The sequence below is a fragment of the Hemitrygon akajei genome, chromosome 5, assembly GCF_048418815.1.
Source record: "Hemitrygon akajei chromosome 5, sHemAka1.3, whole genome shotgun sequence".
Lineage (NCBI taxonomy): Eukaryota > Metazoa > Chordata > Chondrichthyes > Myliobatiformes > Dasyatidae > Hemitrygon > Hemitrygon akajei.
Genome location: NC_133128.1, coordinates 75,332,578 through 75,357,922, shown reverse-complemented (window position 1 = coordinate 75,357,922; position 25,345 = coordinate 75,332,578). Strand labels below are relative to the sequence as shown.

The 25,345-nt window shown below is 42.4% G+C and overlaps 1 protein-coding gene across 1 annotated transcript in view; it reads left to right on the top strand.

Moving 5' to 3' along the window:
- Positions 1-384: 384 nt before the first annotated feature.
- Positions 385-25,345, top strand: part of gemin8 (gem (nuclear organelle) associated protein 8) — a 39,543-nt gene continuing 14,582 nt past the window's right edge. Inside the window, exons 1-2 of the mRNA XM_073045814.1 lie at positions 385-442; positions 11,837-12,275. Coding sequence (XP_072901915.1) covers positions 389-442; positions 11,837-12,275 — 493 coding nt within the window. The 5' untranslated portion in view covers positions 385-388. The remainder of the gene's footprint in view (positions 443-11,836; positions 12,276-25,345) is intronic.

Sequence of the window (25,345 nt, the reverse complement as noted above, 5' to 3'; positions counted from 1 at the left end):
AGCGCATTCTGATTTCTAGTTGCTGTTTTGACCTGCTGAATGTGTCCAGAATTTTCTGATTTCATTTAAAATTTCCTTAATCTCGAACTGGTTGCTAGTACGTACTATCAACTCCCTTGCCTGCTACTATATCTCATCATAAAACCTATACACAGCAATAATCCCTCTCCTGACTGAAAATTTAGGCTATTTATTGATTCCAACTTCCTGACGACTATAGTCTCAGACAATCTGCTGCATGCTCGGTTGTCGACTGTAATCTCCAAGCGGCTAATTTTGAATAACTTTGCGTGGACTGTACATTGATCTCCATTAAGGCTCTTGAACCATAAAGGCAGCGCCGTAGCACCACGTGATCTGGTGACGGTGCGTGCTCCCGAGTCCGCGCATGCGCGAGTTTTCACTCGCGGGATGTACGATGGCGGCGGATGCTGGTTGTCAGGTAACATGCTGTGAAGTCTCATTTGGTCGGCGCGGCCGCGGGCGGTCTGGGACGTGTTGCTTTAAAATAAGTGGGCTCTCCGCAGTGAGTTGCGGGTATGTCGGAGGCCGTTCGAGATACAGTTCTGAAGGATGTCGAGACGTTGGAGAGGGTGCAGAAGAGGTTTACCAGGATGCTGTCTGGTCTAGAGGGCATGAGAGGTCGGGTTGCTTTCTCTGGAATGGCTGAGGGAAGACCTGATAAAGGTTTGTAAGATTATGATAGGCATCGATGGAGTACACAGGGAGCATCTTTTTTTTTTTTCCCAGGGTGGAGATGCCCAATACCAGAGGGCATGCATTGAAGGTGAGAGGGGGTAGATTCAAAGGGAATGTGAAGGGTAAGTTTTTTACTCAGAGTGGTGGATGTCTGGAATGGTGGAAGAGGCAAATACTTTAGAGGCTTTTAAGAGGCATTTAGATAGGCTCATGAATATGAGGAAGGAGGGATATAACCATAAGATATAGAGGCAGAATTAGGTAATTTAGCTCATTGAGTCTGCCCTGGATACTATGGAGGCTAGTGCCCATGATGGAGCTGACTTAAGTTTACAACTGCCTGCAGCTTGCTTCGATCCTGTGCATTACCCCCATCCAGAGGTATAGCTATAGTAATTTTTGAGTGTTTTTTGAGACATACCAAATCTCCTCAAGTTCCTAATGAAATATAGCCACTGTTGTTCCTTCTTTGTAGCTAGATAGATAGATACTTTATTCATCCCCATGGGGAAATTCAACTTTTTTTCCAATGTCCTATACACTTGTTGTAGCAAAACTAATTACATACAATACTTAACTCAGTAAAAAAAAATATGATATGCATCTAAATCACTATCTCAAAAAGCATTAATAATAACTTTTAAAAAGTTCTTAAGTCCTGGCGGTTGAATTGTAAAGCCTAATGGCATTGGGGAGTATTGACCTCTTCATCCTGTCTGAGGAGCATTGCATCGATAGTAACCTGTCGCTGAAACTGCTTCTCTGTCTCTGGATGGTGCTATGTAGAGCTGTATCAATATTTTGGATACAGGTTAGATCCTTAGAGGTACTGACACCCAGGAATTTGAAAATGCTTACTCTTTTCCATTTTTGATCCCTCTGTGAGGACTGGTGTGTGTTCCCTCAACTCGTCCTTTCTTAAGTCAACAATCAGTTATTTGATCTTACTGTCGTTGAATGTAAGTTTGTTGCTAAGACACCAATCAACTAGTTGATGTATCTCATTCCTCTCATCACCATCTGAAACTTTGTCAACAATGCTTGTATCGTCAGCAAATTTATAGATGTCATTTGGGCTGTGCCAGCCTCACAGTCAAGAGTGTAGAGTAGTGGTCGCCAACCAGTCGATCACGATCGACTGGTCGATCTTTGAGACTTTCCCAGTAGATCCAGAAAAAAAAAGAAAAATAAATACACAAATACATTATGCCTGATAAACCTTTTGATGCAAATATGTGGTAACTTCTACTTTGAAAAAGGACCATGACAACTTCGTGCCCAAAAAGAACAACTTTACCTACGACGGTAAAATGATATTCGCATACAGAAGTTTTCACTAATCCGCACCGGGTAGAAAAGACCGGAACGAAAACCCCACAACCCCGGAAACAATTTCTCTTTACAAACAGTTTCCGAAGTGGGAGTATTGCTATATTACCATGATCCTAATTAGTATTAACTTATCTTTATAATGCTCACATTACAACCCTTCTCCCCCTTTAAATTCCAATATTCCCCAAATGTAAAGAAATGGGAAACAAAAACAATGGTGTCATTAGCTTGCGTACCCCTGAAACTTATACTTGTGTCTCAGTAACAGTTTACCAATACCAGGAAAGTTGAGCTGAAAACGGGGTTGAACGCCAAGTAAACATGTTGCTCAGAGGACGTGGATTGACAAGTGTTAAAGGACCTGTCACTCTGAATATTTTTCACGACAGTTCGATGAATCCCCGGATGTAATGCAAACAGCTCAGCTTATTGTATTTGTTAGGATGGCTTTCCAGGATTTTACAAAACTGGAGGACTTCCTCACTGTTTTGCACTTAAAGGAGAGAACAAGAGGTGAGGATATTTACAATGAGTTTAAAAAATATGTCTGTGAAAATGACATCCCCATTCATAAACTGGTGGCAATTACTACTGATGGGGCCCCACTAATGTGCGGTGTGCGCGTTGATTTTTATTGCACTGTGCCGTAATGACCCTGATTTTCCCGACTTCCTGGATTGTCACTGTGATTCATCAGCAGGCCTTGGCTGGGAAGGTTGTGGACTTTTCGCATGTAGTGACACTGGTGGTCAAACTGATAAACTCGATTCCAGCAAAAGTGCTTCAGCAGCGCTTATTCAAGGCGTTATTGGATGAGCTCGATGCCGCTATGGCCTGTTTGATATGCTAGTTACAGTGTTTTCTTAGTTAAGTTAATTTGAAAGTTTGACAAAAGCATTTTATCTAATTAAAATACAATTAGCCCAAATAAAGGGCCTCAAGTTGGAAGTACAATCTGAACTGTTTTTTCCCTAAATGATTTAGTAGGTCGATCTTGCCTTTCACTAAGGCCGAGGTAGGGGATCTTGGGCTTAAAAAGTTTGGTGACCACTAGTGTAGAGAGAGTAGAGCAGTGGGCTAAGCACACATCCCCGGTGTGTGCCAGTGTTGTTTGTCAGTGAAGTGGAGATTTATTTCCTATCTGCCAGTTAGGAAGTCAAGGAACCAGTTGCAGAGGGAGGTACAGAGGACCAGGTTCTGGAGCTTCTCGATTGGAATGTGAGAATTATTGTGTTAAAATCTGAGCTGTAGTCAATAAACAGCATCTTGACTTGGGTATTTGTATAGTCAAGGTGCTCCAAGGCCACGTGAAGAGCCAATGAAGTCACATCCGCTGTAGACCCGTTGTGGCAATAGGCACATTGCACTGGGTCCAGGTCCTTGCTGAGGCAGGAGTTGATTCTAGCCATAACCACCCCCTCAAAGCATTTCATCACTGTAAATGTGGTGCTACTGGCAACTCACCCTGCTCTTCTTGGGCGCTGGTATAATTGTTGCCCTTTTGAAGCAGCTGGGAACTTCCAACCAGAAAGGAGAGATAGAAAATGTCTTTGAACATCCCCGCCAGTTGGTTGGCACGAGTTTTCAGGGCCCTACCACGTACAGCATTTGGGCCGGTATGAGGGTTCACCCTTTAGAAAGACACCCTCACGCCGACCTCTGAGACAGAGATCACAGGGTAATCAGGTCCTGCAGGGATCTGCATTGCTTTCAAAGCAAGCGTAAACAGGGTTGAGCTCATCTGGGAGTGAAGCATCATGGTGTTCGGTTTTGTTTTGTAGGAAGTAATGTCCTGCAAACCCTGCCAGAGTTGACCTGTGTCCAATTTCGCCTCCAACCTCACTTGGAGTTGTTCCTTAGCTCTTGAATTAGGTCTCTGTAGGTATAACTTGGTTTTCTTGGGTAGGCAGACTTGAATGCCACAGATCTAGCCATCAGCAGATCATGAACTTCCTGGTTCATCCACAGCTTTGGATTTGGGTATGTACAGTAAGTTCCCATAGGCACACACTCATCCACACAGGTTTTAATGAAGTCAGTGACAGCTGTGGTGTACTCATTCAGACTCAAAGATGAATCTCTGAATACAGTCCAGTCTGCCAGTTCAAAGCAGTCTGTAAGAGCTCCTACACCTCCCTTGTCCATACTTTCTTGGTTCTCACTACTGCAGTCTTCAGTCTCTGGCTACATTTGGGCATAAGAATACAGGCAGGTGATCAGACTTTCCGAAGTGTGGGGGTGGGATAGCACAGTAAGTGCTCTTGATGGTGGTGTTACAGTGGTCTAATGTGGTGGTTCGTCTGGTAGTACAAATGATTTGTTGGTAATAATTATTTAGAGACTTTCAAGCTGGCCTGGTTAAAATCCACCTTAGTGATGGGGAAGGCATCAGGAACTCCTGTCTGCCATAAAATTTCTGCTTTGGAGAGAGCTTGCTGATGCTGGATGACCATCCTGTCTCTTGTTGCAATGCTCACTGTTGCCATGGTGTAGGAATTGATAATTTAAAGATTGAACAGTCATATCTGCGGCACCCTCATCTTTTAGTTTGGTTGTCCTTCGCCCAGTTTGATCACTTCTACATGTGTTTCTGTTTCAGTTAATCAGTTTAGGTCTTTTAACTCGTTAATTGATCTGTTTGTTATCTTTGTTTAACTATGCACGAGGCTATCTACCTATCAAGTTTTTATTTGAAATAACAAAGTTATTTTAAAAAGTTTTTATTTAACATGTTACTTTCTTTAATGAAATACAAAAAACTAACATTTTTTTTGGAAAATAAATGTTAGGAAATCTAAAATTTGTTCTTTTCTACTGACGCTAATGCAGTAGACAAAATTTATATAAAAATTAGGGTGCCTAAGTCTTTTGCACGGTACTGTATATCATTAGTAATGATTGAAATGGCTGTATTTTCATAAAAACTTACTGGATTGCTAATATCCTTCAGAGAAGAAATTAGAAATCTGTTTTCCTTGCTTCATCAGGGCTGCTATCTACGAGGTGAGCAATTAGGATTGGACAATAAATACTGGCTTTGCATATTATGTCCACATCCCAATGCCAATAAATAAAATCTGATACAATATGGAAAGCTCAAGAAATACAAAGTGTTTTCTTGTGTTTTTGAGAGAATTCCAAGCACTGGAACACAATAATAGTCGGGGCATTCAGAAGTGAAAACTAAGCATATTTTAATTGGGTGTTAGAGGAAACTGGGATTTAATTTTTTTCCTTTCATCATGGAAGAAGTACAAATGTTTTAGGATTTTCTGAGTTGAGTCTCACTGTCTTGTTTTAATTAAAAGTATCAAAAGTTTTGGATCATCATCTTTGCTTGAACAAACGGGGCAAAATATTGTTAATATATGTTATACTGAATGTTGGAAATCCTCAACAAATGAATTTAACAGGTTTAGGAGAACCATCCAGACCCTGAACAATCATTCTAAGTCTGGTGATATTTTACCTGCAAGTCCATTGTGGTCATCTGTCTGGTGCAACCAGTGTGGCCTCCGCTACATCTTTGAGACACAGCATAGATTGGGGGGACTACTACATTGAACACCTTCACTCGATCTACCACAGCAGGTGGGATTTCCTGGTGTGCACCCATTCTAATTCTACTTCCAAGTCTCAATCTGATATGGTCTCCTCTATTGCCAAGAAGTGACCACTCTCATTGGAGGAGCAATACTATCTAGGTAGCTTCCAACCTGATGGCATGAACATTAATTTCTCTAACTTCCAGTAATTTCTCCCATCCCCCTCTCTTTTTCAATTCCCCATTCAAGCTCCGCTCTTACTCCTTTCCTTCTCATCCATCATCACCTCCCTCAGATGCCCCTCGTCCTTCCCTTTCTCCCTTGGCCCACTCTCTTCTATCAGATTCCTCCTTCTTCAGCTTTTTATCATCTTCGCATCTCAGCTCCCAGTTTTTCACTTTATCCCCTCTCCCCCACCCACCTCACTTATTAACTGCTAGCTTATACTTCTTAACTCCCCTCCACCTTCTTATTCTGGGTTCTCCCCACTTCCTTTCCACTCCTGATGAAGGATCACTGCCCATAGTGTCTACTGTTTATTTGCATCATAGATGCCAACTGACCTGCTGAGCTCCAGCATCTCAGCAGGTCAGACAACATCTATGGAAAAGTGTAAACAGTCGACATTTTGGGCCGAAACCCTTCATCAGGACTGGAAAAAAGATTAGAAATCTGGCTACTTACTTTGTTCCATAAATGCTCCCCAGCCTGTTGAATTCCTCCAACATTTTGTGTTTACTTTGATTTACAGCATCTGCAGATTTTTTTCTTGTTTGTCCTCCAGTATCTTATGTGTTGCTTAGGAAAATGTTATTGAGCCTTTTGAAGGTGGTTTGTCATTCAGTAAGTTCATGCTCGATCTGATCATGGAGTTAAACGTCTAGGATTGAAGAAATCCCAATGGGATTGGAAAACCTTTTATAAAATGTAAATATATGGATTGTGCAACTTTTGACTTGCATAAAAGGATGGAGGCATATTTTCTTTAGTTGAATTTGGCTTTAAAGTATTTGTTGAAGCTACACAAAATTTGCCCCCACAGTACTTTAATGCTTTATACTAATAAATGTCAGAAGTATTTTATTAACTGTCACTTTGAATAGTACAACGTGCACATGCACAGTAAATGCTGAGTTCATTATCTTTTAGAAGTGATTTCAAGGAGCTACCAGGATTATTCGAAATTTAATAGTCAATCTTCTTGCTAAAATGAAAGAAAGTCAGAATGTATACTGAGAAAAGTTTAGCAATATTCATTTGGTCTCTTCAAATATTAATCTCAACTTTTTTGGAAATAATATAAACCTTGAAAATGGATCTGGTGCTTTCCCAGCGTATATGACAAATAAACTCTTCTCAGCCAGATACAGATACTTATTTTAACTGACATTTTGATGACAAACTCTGTTATCTTCTTCAGGAATGATGCCTGGGCATGTCTAGTCTAGTGGTATATATATATCCCCATTGTCCGTCCCTCCTGATTGGTTAGTCCTCAACCAATCAGGTTTCCACTCTCCCATCTTGTTTGCAATCAAATTCCAGTTCATACTTAGAGTGAGGCCTTCGTCTTTGTTGAAACTCTCTTCCCCTAATTGTATTTCAGTGGCTTCCTTCACCAGGCAATCCCAAAATCTGTTGGCGCAGCATAGTAGTTTTGTGCCGTCAAAGTCAATCCTATGGCCATTGCGAATGCAGTGTTCTGCTACTGCTGATTTTTCCCGGGTAACCCAAATGGATACACCTTCTGTGCTCCTTGATGGGGGTTTCCATCATGTGTCCTGTCTGGCTGATGTACGCTGCTCTGCATTCACAGGGAATCCTGTAAGCGGCTAGCCATCCTGAGTACCAGGTCAGCTTTAACCCACATAAACTGTGATTTGAGCTTCCTTATGGGTTTGTGGCTGGTATTAATCTGGTATTTCTTTAGGATCCTGGTGCTCCTTCCAGAAACCATGGAAATATAGGGAAGACAGGTGGTAGTGACAGATTCCGCCTCATTGTTGGGTTTCCTGGTTTTTCCATCGACCCTTTTAAGGTTCCTTCACTTTGTAGTCATTCTGTAGGAATATCGTGTATAATTGTCTTAGTTCCTTGTGAAGATTCTCAATGTCTGAAATAATTGTTTTCGATTCATTTACGGGATGTGGGCGTCGCCATCTAAGCCAGCATTTATTGCCCATCCCCAGGTGCTCGTGAGAAAGTGGTGATAAGCTGCCGTCTTGAACTGCTGCGGTCCCTGAGGTGTAGGTCCACCCACAGTGCTGCTAGGGAGGGAATTCCATGATTTTGACCCAGTGACAGTGAAAGAATGGCAATATGTTTCCAAGTCAGGATGGTGAGCGACTCGGAGGGGGATTTCCAAGTGGTGGTGTTCCCAGGTATCTGCTGCTCTCGTCCTTCTAGATTAGTGGTCGCCAATCTTTATAAGCCCAAGATCCCCTACCTCGGCCTTAGTGAAAGGCAAGATCGACCTACTAAATCGTTTAGACACACACATGCACACCGGGCAGAAGGGACTGGAAGTGGAGCCCCGCAGCCCCGGAAGCAGTCTGTCTTTGCAGGCAGCTTTCCATAGCAGAAGTGTTGCTATGTTACCATTATCTTAATTGGTATTACTTATTTTTATAATGCGCACATTACAGCACCTTTAATTCTATGTTTCATTATTTAATTTTATTTCAACACGAAAAATAAATGAATAAAAATTGACTGTTGCACTCAGTGTGATGACTGGGGCTGAATACTTTCTGCTAGTTCCCTGAAATTTGGCTCATAACTACAGACAGCCAGTTTGAGACAGTCTGTGAGGTGTCTGTCAGTAAGACACTCCTGTACTTAGGTTTAATAATTTTCATTTGTTGCAGCACAGCACGCTTGCAAACCTCCTAACGGACTGAATATTTGAATGGACAGTTTCCTTTGGACTGAATGTTGAATCTGCCACATTTTCCCACTGTTTTGTATTGGTAAACTGTTATTGAGACACTAGTATAAGTTTCAGAGGTACGCAAGCTAATGACACCACTGTTTTTTGTTTCCCAGTTCTTTTACAATTGGGGAATGATGGAATTTAAAGGGGGAGCAGTGTTGTAATGTGAGCATTATGAAGATAGGTTGATGTCGATTAGGATAATGGTGATGTACTGGTGCTCCCGCTGCGGAGAGCTGTTTGTGGGGAGAGGTTGTTTCCAGGTTTGTGGGGTTTTGTTTCCAGTCTTTTCTGCCTGGTGTGCATTTTACATGTTTTTTCGGGATCTACTGGGAAAGTCTCAAAGATCGACCGGTCAATTACGATCGACTGGTTGGCAACCACTATTCTAGATGGTAGTGATTGTGGGTCTGGAAGTTGCTGCCTTAGGAACTTTGGTGTGTTGTAGCAGTGCATCTTGTAAATAATACACACTTCTGCAACTGTTCATCGGTGGTGGAGGGATTGGATGCTTGTGGAAGAGGTACCAATCAAGTGGGCTGCCTTGTCAAGCTTCTTGAGTGTTGGAGCTGCATTCATCCAGGCGAGTGATGAGTATTCTATTACACTCCTGACCTGAGCCTTTGGGGAGTCGGGAGGTGAGTTACACGCTGCGGGATTCCCAGCCTTTGACCTGCTGTGGTAGCCACGGTGTTTATATGGCTAGACCAGTTCAGTTTCCTGTCAATTCCCAGTAGGGGATTCAGTGATGGTGATGCCACTGAATGTCAAGGGATGATGGTTCGAGCCTCTCTTATTGGAGCTGGTCATTGCCTGGCATTTGCTTGGCTTGAATGTTACTTGCCATTTTTCAACCCAAGCCTGGATATTGTCCAGGTCCTGCTGCATTTGGGTATGAACTGCTTCACTATCTGAGGAGTCACAAATGATGCAGAACGTTGTGTATTCATCTGCGAATAACCCACTTCTGACTTTGACGGAAAGGAAGGTAATTGATGAAGCAGCTGAAGATGGTTGGTTATTCAAAGTAGAAAGAACTGCTCTATATTGGGAGGTGTGATAATGGCTGTCATTGTGTGAGTGGGCTTCTGATAGACACCATGCCCAAGGCTACTGTCCAGTTTTTGTCATATTAGAATAAGCAAGAATGAGAGGCAATCATTCTTCTGCATCTCCATCATAAATTGAATGTTTGGATGTATGCTGTTCAGATGGGCGTGAAACTGTTGGAGTGCCTGGAGTCCATGTGGCCACACGATGAAGGTGTCATTGACGTATCTGAAAAAGTATTCACAAGTTCCCATTAAGGACAGCTACGTCCTCCTGCACTCAAGGTTTGATAAGGGTACTGTTAACCTTTTTGAACACAACGTACTTCCTCAATAAGGGGAACTAATAGGAACAAATGGCTGTGCTAATTTCTTGAACATTCTAATAAGATGGAAACTGGATGGTAGCCTCAGGTATAGCGTCTATCGGAAGCCCACTCTCACTGACTTAGACCACAACAATAACAGCTACCATCACACCTCCCAATATAAAACAGTTGACGTAGCCGATTATTCCTTTACCACTCTTGGATAGAAAATTTTTGATACTTTTAGGACTGTTTTTAAAAGGAAAGCTGTTGACCATTACTGCACAATTTTTGCTTTGTTTCATTAATTGTTTTAGTACCAAATCTAAATTTACTTTGTGCACAGTGACAATGAATAGAATACTTTTGACATCTTTTGTGAAGCAATTCAGATCTGGTGCTCTGTGGGCAAGATTGAAAGTAAAATTATTTGTATTTAATTATTTCATTAATGGTGAATAAGCATAAGAAAATAGGTGCAAGACTAGGAGGGGCCCGCTTGGTTCCTCAAGCCTATCTTGTCATTCAATATGACATGGTTGATCTGCCCCTGGCCTCACTTTCTCTTCTGCCAATTCCCTGATACCCCCAAATACCCTGATCTTTATTAAAATAATCTACTTCCTTTGAGTACCCCCAATTATCTAAGGCTGAAGAATTCCAGGGATTCACTACCCTCTTCAACAACTTCCCACACTCTGCAATTTTACTCTGATCTTGTAGCTATGTCTCCCACTAGCGGTCATCTGACATCTACTCTTGTACTGCCCCTTAAGTATCATATATGTTTCATTAAGACTGCCCCTCATGCTGCTAAACTGCAAAGAAGAAAGATCTAATTTCCTCAGTTGTTCACAATAGGACAACTATATAGTTCCAGGAATTACCCTAGTGAATGTTTTCTGGTCTGCCTCTAATACCAGTATATTGTTTCTTTATAAGGGGATCAAGATGGTTAATAGTACCTCCAGGTGTGGCCTCATTGGTATCCAAAGTGTGACTACTGTATATCTCTATCCCTAATCTCTACTGAGATTGTATTGAAGAGCAGTATTTTGCTTGTCTCCCTAACGACTTGCTGTAGCTGGCTGCTAATATTTTGTGGTTTGTACGCAAGAATATCAAGATGCTTCTATACTTTGCTTATTTGCAATCTTTCTTCATTTAGATAAAAGCTTGTGGTTAAATTCCGTTCACCAAAGTGCATTTGCCAAGTTTTCAGCCACTCTCTGAATCTAGCTTTATTCATTTGCAGTGTCCTGGTATTCTCTGTGATACCTAGAATTTTGATTGCAATGGGCAAAGTTTCCTTGCTCATCCATAAAAAAAATTGAAACAAGAAGTAAAATACACACAGGAATGCCAGCATGCAATTCCTATCTAAACTAATAATAGGCCAGAACTTGCTACCCACTTGCACACCAAGATGGTCTGATCCTAATGGTAAACCTGCACATTAGATGCCTCACAAGACATAATCTGTGATGTAGAGAAGAAACTCAGCAGTTCATGCAACAATTGCAGGTGTGAAAAATTGTTGAGATTTCTGATCAAAACCCTGCATCAGGTCTCTGAATGAGGTAGACTACTAGCATTCAAAAGCATTCACTAAAACAAAAAAAAAATCAGAATAGAAAAATGATCAGGGAGTGTAATTTTCATTTCTTGTATTATATATGCGTCTAGTGCCTGGCTATAAATCTGAACACTTCTTGCCACTGCCTGTAAGGAGTTTGTAATTTCTCCCAGTGACTACATGGGTTTTCTCCGTGTGCTCATTTCGTCCCACAGATTGTTGGCTGGCATGGCTTGGGGGGCTGGAAGGGCCTATTTTGTGCTATTTCTCAATTTTTAAAAAAACTAATCACTTGGGACCAGTGCCTGTTTTGGAACATAAACTAATTTCTTCAGTAGAGAAGAAATTGACAGAAAATGGAAACAATAAGATTTTTCTTGTGTTTTTTTTAATAGGATGTCAGAATGAGACAATCATCAGACATGTGGTATAACCATAGAATGTATTCTAGATTTTGGCAACATTACCAACAAGCTATGGGATGGCTGCAGAAACATAGAAGGGCTTATCACAAGGCAATCAGATCATTTGAGCATTCACCCTGGTATAGCACAGAATCTACAGCAAGTCACTTTACTGACTGGCATCATGGTTCCTCATACTATTCTTCAAGATGTGCTCAGCAAGATGATCTCAATCAAAGCAAATGGCAGCAGTCCCCATACAGCACAGATAATGAAGAGGAAAATTTGAAGGATATAGCTGATATAAGTTCTGACACAGAAGTGGAAAGTGACACAGAGAATGAATTGGAATGTGATGTCAGCAATGTGGAAATTACTGAAGAATTACGTCAATACTTCGAACAAACAGAAAAACACAGGGAAGAGTTAAGTAAGTGTCACTGCTTTAGACTTTTCTTCTTGGCTTCACGATTCTTCTTCCTTTACCACATCCACTTATGCATTTACTTTTACATAGATTTTTTCGTTGCCAGTAGAATTCAATGTGTAACAAATGATTTATTTCTGATCTGTGTGCAATAAGACCACATACGCTGTGTTTTAGATGCACCATGCTTTTCTAAAGTAGGGTCACTGTTGATCATGTATAATCTATTATTTGACACTCAAAAAATAATTTGCCTGTTGAGCCCTATAAAGGAGCTTTTCAGTGTTCTCAGAAAACTTAAAAATTCAGCGGTCTGATATCCACTCTCTTTCACTCTTTATATATCTGAAACAGCTTTTGGTATCTTCCTGTATTATTAGCTAGCTGATGTTCATAGTTCACCTTATCTCTCCTTATGGCTTTTTTAGCCTTCTGTTGGTTTTTATAAGCTTCCCAAAACTTTTAACTTCCCACTAATTTTTGCTATATTATATGCCCTTTGTTTTCTTATAGAAACATACAAAATTTTGAAAGGGATAAATAAGATAGAAGTAGAAGAGTTGTTTCCATTGGTAGGTGAGACTAGAACTAGGGGACATTTCCTCAAGATTCAGGGGTGGAGATTTAGAATGGAGATGAGAAGAAACTGTTTTCCCCAGAGAGTGGTGAATCTGGAATTCTCTGCCCAGGGAAGCAGTTGAGGCTTCTTCACTAAATATATTTAAGATAAAGTTAGATTTTTACATGGTAGGGGAATTAAGGGTTATGGGGAAAAGGCAGGTAGATGGAGCTGAGTTTACAGACAGATCAGCCATGTTCTTATTGAATGGTGGGGCAGGCTCGATGGGCCGGATGACCTACTCCTGCTCCTATTTCTTATGTTTTTATGTTCCTTTTATGTTGTCTTTGACTTCCTTATACTTCCTTTAGAATACCACTAAATCATTGGGGTATGTATCTATCTTGCATCTTCTGAATTGTCCCCAGAAACCCTAGTCATTGCTGTTCTGCCCTCATTGGCTAGCTCCTCTTTTATTCCTCTGTAATTCCCTTTACCGCAATACCGATACATTCAACATTATCTTCTCTCTCTCAAACTGCAGGGTGAATTCTGTCATATTATGATCACTGGTTCCTAAGGGTTCCTTTACCTTAAGCTCCCTTTATCAAATCTGATTCATTACGAAACACCCAATCCAGAATTGCTTTTCCCCTAGTGGGTTCAACTACAAGCTACTCTAAAAAGCCATCTTGTAAGCATTCTACAGATTCTTCTTTTTGGGATCCAGCTCTAAACTGATTTTCCCAAATCTGGCTGCATATTAAAATCCCCCATGACTAACAAAACATCACACTTTTTACGTGCTTTTTCTGTCTTTAATTTGTATCCCTCATCCTGGCTACTGTTGAGAGGCCTGTATATAATTTCCATCAGCATCTGGTTACCCTTGTAGGTTTTTTTTGTTTTAACAGGCTTTCTTGTTTTTACGAGGACAAGTTGCTAGCTCAACGCTCTCCCCAGCACGGATGGAAAGCGTGCAAGGGAACTTTCACTCCGAAGACTGGTGCTGATGCCACGACACCACCAGCAGGCTATTGTTATACATGCCAATCTTTAACTGCGCTACAAGATCATCTACTTTATTCTGTATACTGCATGCATTCAAATATAACACCTTTAGTCCTGTATTTATCACCCTTTTTGATACTGCCTCCATGTTACATTTCAGCTCTTCCTGCAATTTTGCCATATCATCTGCCCATTCTTCCTCAGTGTCACTGCGCACTGCACCTCAAATTCAAAGTACATTTATTATCAAGCTAGGTATACAGTATACAACCCTGAGATTAACCTTCCTGCAGACAACCATGAAACAAAGGAAATACATTGGAACTTGTTGAAAGAAAACATTAAACGCCAATGTGCAAAAAAATTGCATAAATGGCAGAAAATGAGCAAATAACACACAGAATATTAATCATCAAACTACAGAGTCCTGGAAACAGTCTAAGAATGTTCAGTTCATTTCAATTTAGTGCTATATCATTCATTGACGCCAGGCTGCAGAGCCAGTCCGCCCCGACCAAAGTTGTACAAAATAGCAATTTTAAAAAAGGCACAACTAGAAACCAGAAATGCATATAACATAAACTGCAGGGTCTTCTAAAAACAAGTCCAATTCACAAAATGTGCCAGTCAAACCTTGCCCAAGACTCCTGCACCTTCCTCTGGCAGCAGTGAGAAAGAGGGAGTTCGGTCAAACCCAGGCAGACAGCACTGAACCCATTCACCTTCTACTCTTATTCTTGTTAATTTCAATCTTGCTTGATGCTTTAATTGGTGAGATCAGTGAGAAACAGAGTTGATTGAGTGCTTACGTCCCGTCTCCAGACTACACGCCGCTCCAAACCTCACCATACTCCCTCGGAGTCAACAAAGTGCCAGATCGCTCAATTGGCCCAAAAACACACCATAAAAATGTAAATCACAGGTTCCAATCACACACAGTTTAGTAGTAGAATCATATTCGAAAGATGTAGTAAAAGAAGTTTCATGAGCATCTGAAAGATGTTACCATTGTTCACCTGACAGAACCAACTGCCTCATCCTCAGCCCTATCATTTTGCATCCCCTCCCCCTTCTACATGAGTTTAAATTCTCTTCAACAGCTCTAGTAAACTTCTAGCAAGGATATTAGTCTCCCTCAGATTCAGGTGTAAGCTGTCCCTTTTGTACAGGTCCTACGTTGGTAGGAAATCACAGAAGAAATCCCAGTGATCCAGAAATATGAAACTCTGACCCCTGTACCAATTCCTCAGCCTCACATTCATCTGCCAGATCATCCTATTCTTACCCTCACTTGCGTGTGGAACAGGCTACAGTTCTGAGATTACTATCCTGGAGATTTTGCTTTTCAGCTTTCTACTAATTCCTTATATAGGTGGCCCATGCTTTTCAAACGTTGGGTTTACGACAACTCGCTGTTACGAAAGACTTACATTAGTACCTGTTTTCACTAACCAAAGAGGATTTTCGCTTTTACGAAAAAAGACGCACGCCTTATACGTGTGTTTACCCTGAGAAAGACTACAATGACCGTGAAGCCTTGTGCGGGCAGTTGTTTGCGCATACGTGTACGTGCCAATTTTTTTTCCCCCAAATTGATTGTGTTTCGCTGCCTTCCCGAGTTTGATAAGTGAAACTACACTGTACCTATAATATTTCTACTTTATATAGGGTGTAAATTTATTATATCATTTCTGCTTTTACGATATGTTAGTGTTAATTTAGGTTTTATGTGTTATTTGCTTTGATTTGGTAGGTTTTTTTTGGGTCTGGGAAAGCTCAAAAAATTTTCCCATATAAATTAATGGTAATTGCTTCTTCGCTTTACGACATTTCGGATTACAGACGGTTTCAGAGGAACACTCTATCTTTGGATTGCGGGGAAAACCTGTATTCTCACTTCAGGACCACCTCCGTTTTCCTTCCTATATCATTGGTAGCAATGTGCACCATGACTTCAAACTGTTCACTCTTCCCCTTTAGAATGCTGTGAACCCAATCAGAGACCTCTCTGACCTTGGCATGTAGGAGGTAAAATACCATCTGGATGCCTGTTTCATATCCGCAGGTCCTGTTGAAGGGTTTCGGCCTGAAATGTCAACTGTTTATTCTTTTCCATAGATGCTGCCTGGCCTGCTGACTTCCTCCAGCATTTTGAGTGTGTTGCATGGATTTCCAGCATCTGCAGATTTTCTTATGTTCCAGATATGGCTCATGAGTTTATACAATAGAAGAAAGACTTTCTCATGTATTCTTAACTCCTTTGCAATAAAAATAACTGTTGGAGTTGCCTTTCTAATTGCTTACCGTTCCTGTATGTTCACTGACTGTATCTCAAGAACCATCTGTTCACTAACATTGACAAGGTTCTTGCAATTAAAATAACTGTTTCATTTCTTTATATCAACCTTTATATTTTTCTTGCTAAACTGTGGTCCGTCTTTTAGCATCTTTGTCTGCAGTCTTGGCTTAGGAAACATAGAAAAACTACAGCACAATACAGGCCCTTTGGCCCACAATGCTGTGCAGAACATGTACTTAGTTTAGAAATTACCTAGGGCTACCCATAGCCCTCTATTTTTCTAAACTCCATGTACCTATCCAGGAGCCTCTTTTTAAACAAAAAACCCTGCTGTATCCACCTCCACCACCATTGCCAGCAACCCATTCCACGCACTCACCACTCTGTGTTTAAAAAAAAAACTTACCCTGACTTCTCCTATGTACCTACTTCCAAGCACCTTAAAACTCTGCCCTCTCGTGTTAGCCATTTCAGCCCTAGGAAAAAGCCTCTGACTATCCACACAATCAATGCCTCTTATCATCTTATACACCTCTATCAGGTCTCCTCTCATCCTCTGTCACTCCAAGGAGAAAAGGCCAAGTTCACTCAACCTATTCTCATAAGGCATGCTCCCCAATCCAGGCAACATCCTTGTAAATCTCCTCTGTGCCCTTTCTATAGTTCCCATATATTTCCTGTTGTGAGGTGACCAGAACTGAGCACGTGGGGTCTATGCCAAGTGGGGTCTGACCAGGGTCCTATATAGCTGTAACATTACCTCTCTGTTCTTGGAACTCAATCCCATGGTTGATGAAGATCAATACACCATATGCCTTCTTAACCACACAGTCAACCTGCGCAGCTGCTTTGAGTGTTCTGTGGACTCGGACCCCAAGATCCATCTGATCCTCCACACTGCCAAGAGTCTTACCATTAACACTATATTCTGCCATCATATTTGACCTACGAAAATGAACCACCTCACACTTATCTGGGTTGAACTCCATCTGCCACTTCTCAGCCCAGTTTTGCATCCTATCAATGTCCCGCTGTAACCTCTGACAACCCTCCACACTATCCACAACACCCCCAACCTTTGTGTCATCAGCAAATTTACTAACCCATCCCTCCACTTCCTCATCCTGGTCATTTATAATAATCACAAAGAGTAGGGGTCCCAGAACAGATCCCTGAGGCTCACCACTGGGCACTGACCTCCATGCAGAATATGACACATCTACAACCACTCTTTGCCTTCTGTAGGCAAACCAATTCTGGATCCACAAAGCAAGGACACTTAGATCCCATGCCTCCTTACTTTCTCAATAAGCCTTGCATGGGGTGCCTTATCAGATGCCTTGCTGAAATCCATATACACTCATCTGCTGCTCTACCTTCATCAATGTGTTTAGTCACATCCTCAAAAAATTCAGTCAGGCTTGTAAGGCATGACCTGCCTTTGACAAAGCCATGCTGACTCTCCAAATGTTCATAATCCTGCCTCTCAGGATCTTCTCCATCAGCTTACCAACCACTGAAGTAAGACTCACTGGTCTATGATTTCCAGGGCTATCTCTACTCCCTTGCTTGAATAAGGGAACGACATCTGCAACCCTCCAATCCTCCGGAACCTGCCATGGTTTTTCGTGCCCCACAAACGACCAGGAGACGCAGAAGATTCTTCAAGAAGTATTAAACTTTAATTTGCAAATCAAAGCTGAGACAGTCATTGAGCTAGTCGCTGATTGCCCACCGATCCTTGTGCATAGCATTTTTTATAGCAATCTCCTGGTTTAGTTATATTAGCATATCCAATCAGTCTACAGTTACGTATCACAAGTACATCCGCCACTATTGTTTCTACCCATTGACTTAATCATGTTCTAATCTACATCTCTTAGCTACCTCTCATTAACACACCAGGATCTTCTACATTCTTAAGATTTCATTCTCCTACTAAATTGGATACATGCATAGCAAATAGCAAGCTCAAAGCTGACTACATAGTTTTGGTTACACAGCAAACAATGCAACTTTTATACTCCAATATATCCCCCCTTTGATTAGGGTCTCACACAGAGAAAGAAGACTAAGAGTCTGTGCACAAAAGCCCCAATAAACTCAAGCACTTATTCCCAAATCTCGGGTTAAACTATAATTTTCTGCGCCAAGACCTCAAAGTATTCTCTCCCTGTTACCCTGGGCCGCTGAGCCAAAAACCTGTCTCTGTACCTGAGACAGGGAAAAAGACTCAGAAGCCCTTACAATCTACTCCCACACTGTCGTTTTGCTCTTGTTCATCCTGTAGGTGTTGTAGGCTGTAACGATACATTTTCGGTGTTTCTTTCTCCACTCAGCTTGTTTCAGTAATTGCCACGAGCATTGGAAATTGTTTGGTTGCAGCACGCACTACAAGAGATTTGAGACAAGGAAGAAAACAGCGCAGCACAAGCGCACAGCTCAACAATATAATACTGACAGTTATCGCCATTTTAGTCAGCCATGCTCCCCATCCTCCGAGTTTACTTTCTAACCCTGTCCGAACCCTGCATTCTGTGCGCATACCTCGCACTGTGACAAGACAAAGTCCATTGAAGCCTGTAAATAAGGTGACCAAAAACCACCTTCTTTATTTGCTTTATCACTTCCCCCCTTGCACAATGGTCAATCCCATGTGCTTCTGAAATCAGAATCATCAGTAGAGGGGTGGGCGCTACCAGCAAACCGTCTTCCATGCTCCACAAGCCTTCCGGGTTCTGCTTGGCCCCCCTTCGTCTCCACATTGTCTGTTCTGCCAAAGTTGCCTTACCTTGTATTTCAATTAGGTCCTCTACCTCAGGTTCTGGAGTTAGGCTTACCTGGGGGGCAATGACAGCTGATGTACATCCAGACGCTTTTCTGGCTGCCTCGTCCGCAGCTTGATTTCCCTTTGTTATAACATCCTTTCCCTTTTTATGTGCCTGGCATTTTACTATAGCCAATGCTTTAGGTTTCATTATGGCTTTTATTAAGTCTAGAATTTGCTGACAATGTTGTATGGGATCTCCGCTACTTTTTTTTTAAAACCTCTCTGCTTCCACACTGCCCCGAACAAATGGCATACTCCATGAGCATATGCCGAATCAGTATAGATGTCTACTTTCTCACCTTCCATCATTTCACACGTAGCTGTCAGGGCTTTGATTTCCGCTAGTTGGGCAGAACATGGTTGGGGACAGGACTCCATCCTAATAATTTTATAGGTCGACTGATCCTGCTGCACTACCGAGAACCCTGCATGATTTCCATCGTAATCCCTATAACGAGTCATCTACGAACAGAACCTTTTTATCTGCATCCTCCAGTGGTTCTGACCGTAAATCTGCTCTCAATTTGGCAAATGCCATTGTCTTCCTTACACAATCATGGGGTTCTCCTTCATAGCCCAAAGGGACAAAATCGGCTATATTACTGGTAGTGCATCTCTGTATGGTCATGTCTGGAAATGTCAATAGTATCTGAAATGCTGCTATCCTGGCTGGCATCAGCACAAATTTCCCTCTTTCCAGCAATTCTGCTACTTTGTGGTGTGTGTACAGAGTCACAGGATAGCCCAGGGTTACAGATGATGCCTTTTCATATGCATAGTACAGCGCCGCCAATCCCTGATAACAGGGTGGATACCCCTGAGCCACCTCATCTAGTCTCGTACTGTAGTATGCTATCGGCTGCTTTGCTTTTCCTGTGCCTGTTTCTTGTGTTAGAACCGCTGTGACATAACCCTCCTGTCGGTTGGATACATACAAATGAAAAACCTTCTCGTAGTCAGGCAAAGCTAATCCTGCTTAATATTATTGAAAGCTATCTCCGCCTCTCCATTCCACTGTAAGCCGTTCTTCAAATTTGTATGTCCTGCTTCTTTCATTATCTTTCTCAAAGGTGCCACAATCTCAGCATATTCTCCTATCCAATCTGAGCTGTACCCTGCCATTTTCAAAAACGTCATCATCTGCCCTACAGTCTGGGGTTTTGGGGCCTTAGTTATTGCCTTAATCTGATCTGGTGCTATCGCCTTCACTCCCTTGGATATTACCCTGCCTAAGTATTCCACTTGCTGGGTGCAAAATTGCAGTTTCTTTTTGGATACTTTATGTCCTCTGTGCGCCAGCTTCTCTAACAGAGATATAATGTCCTGCTCACACTGTTCCTTACTGTAGGAGCAAATCAACAGGTCATCCACATACTGTAACAATGTACTTTCCAATGGCATGCCCTCTAGGTCTGCCTTCAACACCTGATTAAAAACGTGTGGTGAATGTTTAAAACCTTGCGGCATTCTGGTATAGGTATACTGAGCACCTCTGTAAGTAAATGCAAACAGATACTGACACTGGTCGGCTAGAGGAATGCTGAAGAAAGCCGAACACAAATCAATCACTGAAAAGTAACTTGCTTCTGGTGGAACATTAGTCAAAAGCGTGTGTGGGTTGGGGACTACTGCTGGCCAGTCCTCTACCACATCATTTACCGCTCGCAAATCATGCACCAATCTCCACTTAGATTTATCTGCTTTTAAGACCGGCAGCAACGGGGTATTGCATGGACTGTTTGTTCTTTTAAGCACTCCTATTTCAAGCAACCCCTGCACTGTCGATGCTATTCCCTCTTCTGCTTCTGGTCTTAGAGGGTATTGTGGTCTCCTGGGTGGAATTGCTCCCCTTTTCAGCCTTATTTCCACCGGACTAGCTGTTTTTATTTTCCCTACGTCCGTGGTCATGCTGCGACCACAGAATAGATGGCAACTCATCTAACCTATCTTTCTGCTGGCCTCTCTCCTTTTCCAGCAATGGCATGTGTGGTTGGGGAGTTATTTCGACCTCTCTCACTGTCCCTACCATATCTACACTTACCATTATTTTAATGCAATTGTTGTCTTCTGATATCCACACCTCTGGCGTGATTTTCCTCCACACTGTTACGGTTTCAGCACTCTTAACTAAGGGTCCCAAGTCTTTAGACTGATATCCCCTTTTTTACCAACAACGTTACGTGGGGCGCAGCCTCCGGTATCCTGTACCATTTTTCTAAAAAGGTGTTCCACTTAACTTGTAAAGCTGCCCCTTGCTTTCCAATTATCACAGCCTCCCCTTCCAGGTGCTGTTGGGTACATGCCTCCAGTTGCCATCTCTCCTCTAACTCCCTGTTCTGAGTCTCGTCAAAAATCACTGTACAGTGTAGCTCAGATTTGGGCATTACAGCCCTGGGTAATATAGCCTGCACGCTCTTTTTCCATTTTTCCCAGGTTTCCTGAATCTGATCTGCGCTGTCTCCTATCCAAAAGACATTAGCCTTCTTGTCTTCTCGCACTATCAATTGAGCCCCTGCTCTTTCCACACTCAGCCCATTTCTGGTGCATTCTAATTTTAATTCCAGTTTCAATAAGGCATCTCTGCCTAACAAATTAATCGGAATTCCTTTAGATACTAGCACCGGCAAAACAATTCCTTTATTTCCCATTCTCAACTGCACTGGAGCCGTGCACTGTGTCAACTGTGTTTTCCCCAAGAACACTACCATCTTAATAAACTTTCCTGACATGGGAAGGTGAAGGGCATACTGTGGCTGTACACAAGTGTACGTGGCTCCAGTATCTATCATCATTGGTGTCAGTTGCCCTTCTAACATAACCTGAACAATGGGTTCCTCGTCTCCCTCCCTTGTTGTCATTGGGTAATGTCCCTTCCCACTCAAGTTCTCGGGGCACCCCTAATACCTCGCATAGGGGTTCACAGGTCCGCTTGGGCCAGTGGGGGCTGGTCCTTGGCTAAACTTTAGTTCCCTTCTTATCGGTTCCTGCTGGTGTGTGACAGGCCATGGTGTAAACGGACAATCTCTTCTCATGTGACCTGGCTGATTACATCCCCAGCACAATCTCTCTACCTCTCTTTCCCCCTGTTTCCTCACTGGTCCCCTCTGCCCATAGCTCCTCTGTCCCCCTCCTTGGGACTTCCAGTCCTGTCTGGGCTGTTTGAATTTAGTCTGTTCCTGATAGGGCATTTGTGGGAATGCTCCTCCAAAGACGTTGATTATTGGCATGGGGTTTTCCGGCCCTTGTCTTACAGTATGATCGGTTCCTCCATATAGTGGTGCTTCATCCAGTTCGATGGCTGTACTTGGACTGGTGGTTGCTGGCAGCATCTTTTTGCTTTTCTCTTTTTCCTTTTTGAGTTCTTTGAGCTGCATTTGTATTAACTTTCTTTGCACCTCTTCCTGCTGCTCAGCCAACCTTCGTTTGTCTTTCCGGTATTTCTCAACCGCATGGACTATGTGGTCTCTAAATTCTTATGGGGTCATTGACGTCAGCTCAACCATTTCCTCCAGTTTGGATTTTACTTGCGGAGGCATTGCATCCAAAATGCTGTGTCAGAACAGTGTGGTGATAAATAAGCTATTTTCCACCTCTTGCTCAGTCTCCAGTCTCCACCTTTTCAACTGGTTTTCTACGTAGGCTGCTGGGTTTTCAGTGTCTCCCAGTGGATCCCCTTTTAAGGCTTTGGGGTCCACTTTGGGTGGATAAAGCTTTCTGAGGGCCTGCCATACCCTCTGCCTCACTCTGTCAAACCCGTCTCCATCAGTTCTTGGGTCGTTCGAGTTTACTATGCCAGCCATTTCCATTAGTGTGTTAAATTTGGAGGTTCCCATTAATCTTATCAATAGTGCCTTCAAATCTCCCATAGCCAATAATCGTCCTGCCGTTTCTTCTTCAAAGGCTCTAATCCATTTCCCTGCTCCTTCATGTAGATTGGGCAGAGTGTTTTTCAGCCCTTCTAGGTCCTGGGATCCCCAAGGGATATACTGCACTTGTATCCTTTAACTAACAACGGCATCATTCTTCCTCCTCCTTCCCACCTGCCCTGGCTCTCCTCCTCACCTGACCCCCCATCTGTCTCAGGGTATGTCTTTACTGCCTCCCACACAAATGTCTCCGGGGTCCTCTTCTTCCCTCGGTCTCCCTGTGGAGTCCTTCCTTTCTGTCTTGATTCAATACTTGGTTGGCCCCTGGAGTATTTTTCGCATCTCCCCTGGCAATCCCCTCTCAGTAACTTATCTGGCTCTCTCTCTACTTCCGCAAGTCGCTCCCCGACCGCCTCCTTCTGCTCTTCTAGGCTTCTGCCTCCTACCTCTTCCCCACAAATTCTCGCATACTCTCTCTCTCCACTTAACTCTTGCTCCTCCAATGAATCATCTTCTCTTTCTTCCTGTCCGTGTCTGTACACCTGTGGCAGGGACTCCTCATGATCCTTACTCGTGCTTGATTCCCTTCTCTCTTGTGTTTCTCCAAGACTCTCATCTCCTATCTTTTTTCCACTTCCTCTTGAATGCCTCATCTCTTCCTGCCTTGATGAGCCACTTTCTTTTCTAGTCTGTTTATTTCTATAGTATAACCGATACTCCTCATACTCCTTTTCCTCTTTTTTAAGTATTTCATCCATTCAATCCCTTCTTCCATTTCTCTCTGTGCCTGTTCCACCTTTATCCTTTCTGCCTGTATCTCCTTCCATATCGCCGCTTTTTCCTTCTCGTATTGTTTTTTTTCCTCCTCATTATCCCAAACTTGTACTTCTCCCTGCATGTTTACTGTTCCCGTCAGCAGGGGGCACTGCTTAGGGGTTCCTTCCTCATTATAGGGAGGGGGCTTTTCTGTTTCTTTCACATCCAGGTACGGAGCTGAAGCCAGTTTCTCACTGTACCTTCCTCTCTCTCTAACAGGCTGTTTCTCCAGCACCTTAGTGTCTTCCTTGCTTGTAATCAATATTCTACCTGTCCTCTTCAGCCTTTCTCCCTCCGTTCTGAAGAGTTTTAGCACTTCCATTTCTCGTTCTCTTTTTTGCCCTCTTTTTTTAGATTTATCTTTTGGTTTGTAATTTTTAATTAGTCCCTCCATTTCTTCGCACAAACTTACATCAAACGTTCCTTCTCTTGGCTATTTTGTGACCAGGTTTTTGGTTCTCTTTTCCCATTTTTCTGAAGTTTTTGTGATCTCATATTTATTTACCGGGATTTTTTGCTCAGAATCTCTACTGCCGTTCCTTTACCTGTCATGTTGTTCTCTCTTTTTAAGGTATTTCAGAGATTCACAGTTCGTTTACTGGATAATATTATTTACTCTAATTCTATGCCTAGTCTATCGTCTATCTACCAGCGCTTTAAATTATATATTGGACTGTCCTTGTTTCCTATTCTGTTCTGCCCGTACAGACCTCTATTCAGAGCGGTATCCACAGAACTTGCTCTTTGCACCTCGTCTATTCAGACCCTTATCTCTTAAGGCAGTATCCACGAGGATTTTCTCTATTTTCCTTTCCCTGCCCGTTCAGACCTTCGTTTCATACGAAGCGGTATCCACAGGGATTTTCTCTATTTTCCCCTTTCCCTGCCCGTTCAGACCTTCGTTTTATACGAAGTGGTATCCACAGGGACTTACCAACACCACGTGGAATTTTTCTTCACTTAACTTCTTATTAGCTTATTTGTACTTACCCTCACTGCAGTGTTCTTGATCAATCCTCTGAGCCTCCTGTTAACCCCCAATTCTGCCAGATTCTTTGGACCAGAGAGACCCTTCGGCAGTGGTTCCACACTTCTGAGACTCCAAGACCTCCCCAAAACCAACAGAATTCTTAGTCCAAATTGTCGCAAAAAGCGCTTACCTTTTGTTTGGGTGCACCCTTAATTCTGTTAGCCTTGTGGGGGTCCCTAGAGGACTGGGAAGCGTCCCCAATCTGCCGTTTCCTTTCCGCGGGTCTCTTTCCGGTCCTGCCACGGTCGCCAATTTTGTCGTGGTTTCTCGTGCCCCACAAACGACCAGGAGACGCAGAGGATTCTTCAAGAAGTATTAAACTTAAATTTGCAAATCAATGCTGAGACAGTCATTGAGCTAGTCGCTGATTGCCCACCGATCCTTGTGCATAGCATTTTTTATAGCAATCTCCTGGTTTAGTTGCATTAGCATATCCAATCAGTCTACAGTTGCGTATCACAAGTACATCCGCTACTATTGTTTCTACCCATTGAGTTAATCATGTTCTAATCTACATCTCTTAGCTACCTCTCATTAACACACCAGGATCTTCTACATTCTTGAGATTTCATTCTCCTACTAAATTGGATACATGCATAGCAAATAGCAAACTCAAAGCTGACTACATAATCTACATCTCTTAGCTAGCCTCTCATTAACAC